At 42.8% G+C, this 10068-nt stretch overlaps 1 protein-coding gene across 1 annotated transcript; it reads left to right on the top strand.

Annotated features, from left to right (window-relative positions):
- Positions 1–5150: 5150 nt before the first annotated feature.
- On the top strand, positions 5151–8859 carry LOC123430995 (transmembrane emp24 domain-containing protein p24beta3-like). The gene is made up of 3 exons (XM_045114820.1): positions 5151–5367; positions 7067–7253; positions 8413–8859. The coding sequence occupies exons 1-3, from the start codon at positions 5191–5193 to the stop codon at positions 8673–8675; spliced, it is 627 nt and encodes a 208-aa protein (XP_044970755.1). The 5' UTR covers positions 5151–5190; the 3' UTR covers positions 8676–8859.
- Positions 8860–10068: the final 1209 nt, after the last annotated feature.

The following is a 10068-nucleotide window of genomic DNA, read 5'->3' as shown; positions in this document are numbered from 1 at the left end:
GGGTTTTAGGGCTGATTTGAGACAACTTTGCCACGGCAGCCCGACCACATATCTCCACGGTTTTACCTCTAGATCGCGTTTCTGCGGAGCTCGGGCGGAGCCCTGCTGAGATAAGATCATCACCAACCTCCGGAGCACCGTCACGGTGCCGGAGAAATCATCTACCTCTCTGTCTCTCTTGCTGGATCAAGAAGGCCGAGATCATCGTCGAGCTGTAAGTGTGCTGAACGCGGAGGTGCCGTCCGTTCGGCACTAGATCGTGGGACTGATCGCGGGATGGTTCGCGGGGCGGATCGAGGGATGTGAGGATGTTCCACTACATCAACCGCGTTCACTAACGCTTCTGCTGTGCGATCTACAAGGGTACGTAGATCGAATATTCCCTCTCGTAGATGAACATCACCATGATAGGTCTTCGTGCGCGTAGGAAAATTTTTGTTTCCCATGCGACGTTCCCCAACAAATTAAGCCTCTTCTAACTAGCTAGATGCATTAATTGATTTGTATGTACATATATTAATGCTTCTTTCTTCTTTTATATAGCCCTCCGGATCGAGCCAATCTTCTATAAAGAGATGAGGCCCAAAAAAGGTTGGGTGAGAATGAAAGGTTCAAGATCAAAGAAGTCGCAACAGATGCCACTCTGACTCTTCTCGCGCAGAACGCAAGCCGATCTATACATCAGTGCAAAGTTGTTGTTAGGGACATCCTCCCGATCAACATTCAGGAATGGAATAAGCCGAAAGCATTTGGAGTTACTTATGTCGATGATAGATCCAAAGAAATGCTTTGGGACACGCTCATGACAAATTTCACCCTACCGCCAGAGGTGGATCCAAATAACAATGTTATAGAGCAAAAAGTCAAGGCGTGGGCTCTTAAGAAGATGACCCAACAATTTTGCAATTGTAAGAAAAGATTGGACCAAGATTATATCAAGAAAGACAAGACTCCAACATTCACCAGAGCTTTAGAGAAGTTAACAGATCACTGAGACGCATTTGTGGCGTACAAGGAATCAAATGCAGCTAAGAAAAGGTGAGAAATAAATAAGACGAATGCTGCAAAGAAGAAATATCACCATGTTATGGGGTCAGGTGGCTATAAGGATGGCATGCCTAAGTGGGAGAAAACTGAGAACGACCTAATTGCTAAAGGGATCGATCCAGAGCCATTGAAGTGGACCGAACGGGCAAGGATTTGGTTCTACGGGGTTGGGGGAAGTTGAACCCAAAAACAAAAAAAGTGTATTTATACAAAAGAGCATATTGCAACACCCCTCAAAGTCATTAAAGACGCAATGAAGGACGTGCATGATGGGAAGTTCCATCCCGACAGAGATAACAACGAGCTGACACACACCCTCAGGAATCTTGAACATAGTGGACGAACACGAGGCACACCAGGCTCCGTTCCGTGGAAGATTAGGTTTCCCGACAACAGTGACACATATAGAAGTCAAGGGAGAAAAAGGAAACAGGATGCATACCGGTTGCAGAAGATAGAAGAAATAGTAGCATTGGAGCAGAAGGAAATAGAGGCACTTACCAGCCATCACGTTACCGGCCCATCTCAGCGGCACGAAGATCCTGCATTCGATATTGTCGGGCCACCATCTCAGCGGAAAAGCAACGTGGCTTCCACGCAGAGGGAACATTGTGATCTACATGCAAAATGCATGAACGTATCTATGAAGGTCGCGGTTGGCTTTGCCTTGCATCTTGTACCTGATGGAACTTACCATTCCACTCTGATTTCAGATGGCTATGCTGTTGTCGGGGTGGATGAAGTTATCAATGGATTTGAGCAGTTGGAGCTTGACTACCCTACAGGTGAAGGGTGGATTGCACTCGAATATGCCAGAAAAACTATTGTTTTGTGGAAAAAGGAACACATCATGCTTCCACATTGGATGTCGTGTCAGCAGACTACATCGGAGGATGCCCCTCAACTGACTCCTCACAGTAGCAATCTAGCTCTATCTCCGTTGCCTCAGCTGTCTCCGTCGCATCAGCGGAGTCCATTGCCGCATCAGTCTCCGATGCGTCCCTCAGCAGACTCCGCCGCATCAGCAGACTCTACCTCCTCCGCTGCATCAGCAGACTCTGCCTCCTCCACTGCCTCAGCTCACACGCGGAAGAGAACCGCCGCTTTGGCGACTAGAAGTACAACTGCGAAGAAATACAGAGCAAGTACACGCGCCAAGGAGGCTCCTCGCAAGTCAGCATACAAAATGAGTGATGAGGAACTCAATAAGGTTGTGCAAGATGATGTGAGACGCCAGCTTGCACCGACATAACGCGAGGAACCGGAGAAAATAGATCTGAAAAAAGTCAAGCACCGTTTGAAAAACCTTAAGAGACCATCGTCGCGTCCGCTGCTATCACACTATGACTGCTCGATTGTTAAGTCACATAGAGAACATGTGACATCGGGAAATAGTAGTGCAAGTGGGAAAACAATTCCCCAGCTCGGCGAACAAAAAAATCAATCATGCCCCCCGCTCATCATGTTTACCGATAATGATTCTGATGTGGAGGGAGCGGGTCACGATGTTGGTTTCACTCTTGGTCAATACTTAGGCGAGCATGAAAAGTTCCCCATGGTTGAGATAGTATACAGATACCAGTATGGGAAGCCTCTCGTCAAACCCGAGGAGATCCAACTCCTACCAAAAAACTGAGAAGATTGCATCACTGGTACATGGAAGCCTCAAATGATAAAGGGATGAACTATCTCATTGTGGGAGTTAAAGATGAGCATTACTTCAATGGAAATGAGCAGATTTACATTGAATTTGAATAATTATTTCAGTTATACAATCAAGACGCCATCGACAAATCTATCATGCGTTGCAATTCTCTCTAAGTATCATTTCTGAATTATATCTTTAGCTCAGCTCATTCATTGCATGTATAATTATCCTCACTATATTATGCAGAAAGAAGATCCTCGAATGCAAAAAAGACAAATCTTTGACATTAGGTTCATTAACCCAAATAATGGTCATGAAATGACGGTGAAAAAGAATATAGTACGTGTGCATCCATATATACAAGTATATATGGATGCACACGTACTATATGTAGTAGCGTCGAATATATATATACAAAACTTGTTGTTCGATCAAGCACGGAGAAAAAGGTCACTTCTCTATATCATAACGATGTTGTGTAACGGTTCCTTCATTGCTATTAGTAGCTAGCATCGAGTTGAATGAAAAACATAAAATGAAAATAAAAGCCCTAAATGAACAGGAATTGAATGGTAAACGCAGAAAGAAAAGGGAAACACAAAATGAAACCCCTAAACACTCCAAACCCCCTCCTCCCAAAAGAAAAAAACCCTAAACCCCAGCGTTCCTTTTAGGTCCGGTTGGTATTATCAACCGGGACTAAAGGTCCCCCAGCGTGAGTGCTACGCAGCAACCATGTGGAGCCTCTTTAGTCCTGATTTGTAACACGACCAGGACTAAAAAGGGGGACTTTAGTCCCGATTGTTTTGTCCCCGTTACAGAACTGGGACTAAAGGACCTTACGAATCGAGACTAAAGCCTTGTTTTCTGATAGTAAATCTATGCACATTGACGAACAACAACAGAACAGAGGAGTTTACCAAAGTCAACCCATCCACTTTGCATGATTGTATAGATCTTGCACACCTTCAGCTGCTTGGCAAGCTCTTGGTTCACGAAGGAGGTGGAGTTGTCGGAATCGACGAGCATGAGCACCTCATGGCCCTGATCCATGCGCGCAACTGAAAAGCTTTAGCAGATACACCTCCCGACAAGGCCCTCATCCGCTGCGACGGATGACTGCTTGACAACCAATAGTTTAAATGACAAAAAACTCACCGAGTGATCGGATCGCTCCATAGTACTCCCCCAGTCCCCTAATGTAAGACATTCTTTTTGACTCTAATGCAGTGTAAATACAGATCAAAGGACAAGGGCAACTCGTAACTGCTAGACACGACGCTGGTGCTGGTGCGTGTGCGTGATGGCATGATGGGTTATCTAAGAATATCTCCAATAAAAGATGCAAATTTGAAGACCTAAAAATAGGTCTTGTATAATTTACGTTATCAAAAGGAAAACGTTTTCCGACGACGTGTCAGCTGAACGCTTCGACCTGTCGTGCGCATCATAGGATCCCCGCATGGAGCCCCTTCTTTTTTTTGCTTCGAGGCATCATTTTTGCTGTAACTTTGTATCATTTTTTTGCTGCAACCATTGATGATTTTGCTACATTTTATTCATTAAAAAAGTTGCATCCACGTTTAGTTGCAATTCGAGTTTGTCGTATTTTTTTGCTACAACCGGTGTTGATTTTTGCTACATCCGGTATCAATTTTTGCTATAACCGTTCACTAAAAAATTTACATGCACGTTCATCAGAGTTGCAACCCGAGTTCACCGGATTATTTTGCTACAATCCACATTTTATTTTGCTACCACACATCAACAACGTCCTTTTTTTTGCTACGACAACGTTGATATTTTTTTGCTACAACCATATTTTTGCTGCATCCGTGACCGAAATTTGCTACCTCGCTGCTTATTTTTGCTACCATCGAGGATTTTTGCTGCATGGATAGATCTGACGGTCAAACCAGATCTAATCTGACAGATCGGACGGTCCGCGTGCGGCTGACCGAAAATTCCGACCGACGCGCCGGCACAGAGCAGTTTTGTTATCAAAAAATGTTTTCACATCTTTAAAAAAGCAACTCCAACAGATGATATAAAACGAAGATGTAAAAGAGCAACTCCAATAAAAAATACAGATGAAAATATAAAACTATTATTTCATTTGAAATAGTAGTTCGAAGAAGAAGAGAGGGAAAGTGAAGTGAAGTTGCGGTTGGCGGTTAGCACGCGGGCAAATATACATTTAGTATAGGTGGAGATCACAAGATATATATTTGCACCACAAATTATTATACTTCCTCCGGGGAATGCTGTACCTCTTTATTTTCTTAAGGGGATCCTGTATTATTTTCATTTTCTGACCTGTATACTTACGAAACAAGCCTGAGTATTCTCTCTCGGTGACGTCAGGGACACTGGTCTACCGGGTTAATTCCATTCCAAATTAGCAGACGCGGCGGCAGCGAATGATTATTATGGCCTCCCGAACCAAGTTTCAGACCCATTTTTCAGCCGGCAAGGCTCAGTTTCCGTCCGAACCCATGGCGAGGTGGCGGCTGGTACTGACAGTGGCGCTGTTGGCGGCCGCGGGGTGGCGGGCGGACGCCCTATCGGTGAAGGTCACCGGCACCGGCACCGAGTGCGTCCACGAGCTGGCGCCCTACGAGGGCGACAGCGTGCTGGGGTATTTCGTCGCTCATCGCGACATCGACCTCACGGTAGTACTCGTCCGATTCATCCTCTTCCTCCCTGCGCGTTTGATTTGGATCTACGTGGCTCTGTAGGCATTTACGTGGGTCTGTAGTTGTTTGGGTAGGGATCCGTGGTGGTTGTCGACTTGAATCGCGTCCCCAGTTTGGGGATCTATCTACGTCCTGTGAAGCTCTGTTTGGGGGAAATATGTGGGCCGATTTGGCGATCTCGATCGGTACCGTGCGCAATTTAATTCAGTTCTAGAGTAGTGTCTAACTTCATCAATCGGGAACCCTGATTGTTCTTGGAGTCAGGCAACTCGTTACTTCTCTCCTGCAAAGCCCATGTCTGTTGCTCTCTATGAACATTTGGTATCCTGCAAAGTCAACATCTTTGGAGGGAATTTCAGCGGACATTTGGTATCTGTTGCTTGATATGTGTTTATGGCGCGATTAGCGAGTGCAGTTTTTGGATCATTCAGGTTCTGCTGGATGACGATGTGTTATCTCGCTGCTGATTTCATCAAAAGTTTCTCGAGAGTTTAGTTTTGGGGTGGAGGAAGGGACTTCCGATGAAATTTGATGGTAATTTCACTTTCCTTGTAAGTCCCAACTGAAAAACTTCAGGTTCTTTTTCAAACGAGGAACATGTTCTTCTGTCCGGAGATCCCTTATAAGTTGGGTAGTCTTAAGTTCTCCAGGTCTCGCTTCTGATCCGATCATGCTATAATTGATGCTAAGTTTTGTTCTGGCTCGTTTTCCTTTTAATTTGGTTGTTCACCCGGAGCACACACTGCTAGCTGGAACCTTGTTTCGACGGTGCTATTTTGCGCTTCTTCCGAGTGATAAATTCAGAATGACAGAAATCTCAGTGGAAGAACAACGTAATATTTTCCTTGTTCATACTCGTATGTTGTTTCTAATGGAGCCCTATGAATATGATTATTAGGCAATGTGCAAAGTGAGTTGGTGTGGTACAGTAGCTAACTGAAGCAGACTGTATTTAGATGACTCTATATGATGCAAATCGAATATCCGAGTTTTCTCTTCTTCCTCGATGGTAGCTTCAGCATATGTCAAAGGATTGCTGTATGAATTTAGGTTGAGATTGCAGTACTTGTTTATATGTCTCAGTTGACTTTGTACCAATTCCATTAGATGAGTTAGTTTGTTCGTATTTGTTACTAGTTTTGCGACATAATCAACTATATGTTGCCCATTATACGCAACATCATTTGCTGGTTATTGGTAAATACCCAAGTTGATGCTTGTTTATCTGTTGCTACTGTATGTACTAATTCAGCTCTCCCATCTGAACGGTCATTTCTTTCTTAGTAATTATTAATTAAATTTGGTCCAAAGACTTGCATATTTTTCCCTTCTCATTCAGTTTGTTAATATCCATACTACTCCCTCCATTCCTAAATATAAGTCTTTTTTAAAGATTCCACTGCGAACTACATACGGATGTATATAGACGTATTTTAGAGTGTAGATTCACTTATTTTGCTCCGTATGTAGTCCTTAGTGAAATCTCTAAAGACGCTTATATTTAGGAACGGAGGGAGTAGAAGCCAATCTGATATTGGTTTGACATGTTACGTTTGCTTATGAACAACTGCATTTTAGATGGTGTGGTTAGTACTGCATATTTAGTACGTTTCATTTAGCAATCGATCCATGAACCACCTTTGCTGATGTTTGATAGTGTTGTTTGTGAATATAGGTAACTTCACCAGGTGGTAACACTATACATACGTCGAAGGGAAAATCTAGTGATAACATTGAGTTTAAAGCTCCAAGTGGTGGAATTTACAAGTTTTGTTTCCATAATCCATGTGGAGCACCTGAAACTGTTTCTTTCTACATTCACATTGGGCGCATACCTAATGTGCACAATCTGGCAAAATATGGTTAGCTTACTGGCCCTGTTCCTTAAGTTCAAAGTATTCTTCAAATTAGTTGGTTTGCAAGTGTTGAGCGCTGATTGATTTGATTGGACTCTTAAATGAACCGTTGAGACACAAACTAAAAAATCAAATCCGCTCTAGTACCAAAGATATGCATGCAGTCACGATCAGCAAGCCTATACCAAAATCTGTCATGCAACTTGCAAGAGATCGAATGGGCTGTGGAAAAAGGCTAACTTGGTAGGCAAGGAGTTATAGTTGTGGAAGCTATGATGTTGACTGTGCCCGTTTACTATTCTGAGCTAGATTATTGTGCTTTTGTTGTTATTCCTATGCAGATTGACAAATTTAATTCAAAATAATGAAACCTAAACATGCATGTAAGATATTATCAAAATTGAGTAATATAATTGAAATTCTGATGTAATATGTTTGCTAAAAAAAATCTCTAGACTAATATTAGACTACAGGTCCTTGCTAATGATCTAATATAACAGCCAACAGTTGCTGGATCTTTCAAAAAGAAAAAAAATATTAAACTACTATCACTGACATTTCAAATAGTGGAACAGTATAACCTCAATGGCTATGGTTTAGAAGATGGTGAGTCTTGGCGTTCGAAAATCTTGCCATATACAAAGGCTACTTTTTTATTCAATTTTAGGAGTAAGATGTTGGATGAATGGTACCCTGTTTGCTTCTGAGAATTGGGTTTATTTAAATTAATGAGATTAAGTCAATACTCCCTCCGTCCTAAAATAGCTGTCTCAAACTTAGTATAACTTTGTACTAAGCTAATACAAAGTTGAGACACTTATTTTGAGACGGAGGGAGTAGAAAACTATTTTATTCATGTCAATTCCAATTTGAAATCTTTTCTTTGGGTGTCACTTGGAATTGCAATTCTCTCTTATTTTTAAACAACACAATTGCACATTGGAAAGTTTTTATCAAAATGCCTCATCTGTTAGTAATCTGGAATCGTCTAAAAAGGACGTAGAGGGGCCCGCAGGCATGAAACAACTCTGCATGTGCCTTGCCAATATTTGGCATGCAACAAAATTTGTCTTACGTTTAGAGTACATCCAAAATTTAGTTGTTGGCAACATACCAATCATAATTTGCCAATTAGTTGTTCCTCACTGTGTGAACCTTGTCTCAGGTCATAATCTGGTTCTCCTAGAAGCCCTGGAGGAGGAAGCCATGAGGAAGAGGTTCAAGGAGTGGATGGACAGGTATCATCGCAAGTACAAGGACGAAGAGGAGAAGGCGCAACGCTACGAGCTATTCAAGAAGTGCGCCGAGAAAGTTGACAAGCTTAACGCGTTGCCTGATGGAGTTACCTATGGCACAAATCACTTCTGCGACCGTTCGGAAGAAGAGATGCAGCCCTATTTCACAGGGGAATTGGATGTTGAGGAATGACTTCATGATTCGGATCATGAAGAGTGCTAGTTAGAGTATGCGTGCATACATTTTCGTGTACGGAACATATATAGATATAAGAAATATCTCTACCCCTATAGTGTATCAGTTTTACCACCTCCGCTCCAGTTTTTTGCGCCAGAGATAGATGAAATCAATTCCAGCCATCGATTTCTTCATTGTACTAAAGTCCACCGCCCATCGGAGGCTGACATACCAGATCCAACAGTTTTTCTTTGCCAGATTCGCCACTGCTTTTTCCACCTGTGTGGCATCTGCTAGCACCTTCCGGATCACTCCCCACATGACTATCGACCAGGAAAATCGAATTCACCAGTTCATGAAATCCATCATGGGACCATATACATGAGCCGAGAAAATCGCATATTTGCCATTTTGAACACGTGGCTTTATAAAAATGCCACTTTCAAGATGGGCTTCGTAAAAACGCCACTTAGCTCATGGACATTTTGATTACCATGCCATTCACCCCATTTTACTGATTCTATTTTAGTTTTTCCATTTATATACACCTTGAAAGACCAGACTACCCTTGGATGTTTACGTGTTTGCATCATGTAGTCAGTTGAACCCTATGTTGCAACTCCCGCATACGCCACTAGCCAAAACAATCGAGAACATAGCGTGTAGGTGCAGATCCCCTACACGTTGCCACCAATGCCGATCGCCTGGACAACACTGATGTCAATCTCTCTTGAACATCATCGCCGTCGAACGACTGATGTCATCACGTTGCCAATTCTCTCAAGGTCACAGCCGTTGTTTGCCTAGCACTAGTGGAAACGGAGCTTTAGTTCCGGTTTCAGAGAGCCTTTAGTCCCGATTATGTAACCGGGACTAAGCCTTCGAGACTAAATGCCCCACCTTTTAGTCCCGGTCGTGTTGTGAACCGGGATTAAAGAGGATCCACGTGGCCGATGCGCAGCGTTCGGGCAGGAGGACCTTTAGTCCCGGTTAGTAACATCAACCGAGACTAAAAAGCTCCACACATTTTTTTGGAGGAGTATAGGGTTTCAGCGCGTCGGCCACCTCTCTGCATCGACGCTAGCTACTAATAACAATGAAGGAACCATTACATAATATCGTCATGAATATGAAGTGACCTCTTTGCCTTGACGCTAGCTACTAATATTCGATGCTACTACATATAGTACATATTCATGTATATATACAATATATCTCTCTCACGATCTCTAATATCTAATTACCAACATCAGGTATCACTTGTTGATGGTATTCTCCGGTTGGTGATATGACCTCATCAAGAAAGAATCCAACGACATAATGATACCAAGCCTCTTTATTAATGGCATTTTTTAATTTTTCTAATCTTCAAACGTATTGCATCCATTTTGATCTTCTGATCATCGAC

The sequence above is a fragment of the Hordeum vulgare genome, chromosome 2H, assembly GCF_904849725.1.
Source record: "Hordeum vulgare subsp. vulgare chromosome 2H, MorexV3_pseudomolecules_assembly, whole genome shotgun sequence".
In the NCBI taxonomy this organism is placed as follows: Eukaryota; Viridiplantae; Streptophyta; class Magnoliopsida; order Poales; family Poaceae; genus Hordeum; species Hordeum vulgare.
This window is presented reverse-complemented; position numbering and strand designations above follow the sequence as displayed.

Coding starts and splice junctions, on each gene's coding strand:
- LOC123430995 (XM_045114820.1), top strand. CDS start 5,191: ATGGCGAGGTGGCGGCTGGTACTGACAGTGGCGCTGTTGGCGGCCGCG. Junction 5,368..7,066: donor ATCGCGACATCGACCTCACG/GTAGTACTCGTC, acceptor TTGTGAATATAG/GTAACTTCACCAGGTGGTAA. Junction 7,254..8,412: donor GCACAATCTGGCAAAATATG/GTTAGCTTACTG, acceptor ACCTTGTCTCAG/GTCATAATCTGGTTCTCCTA.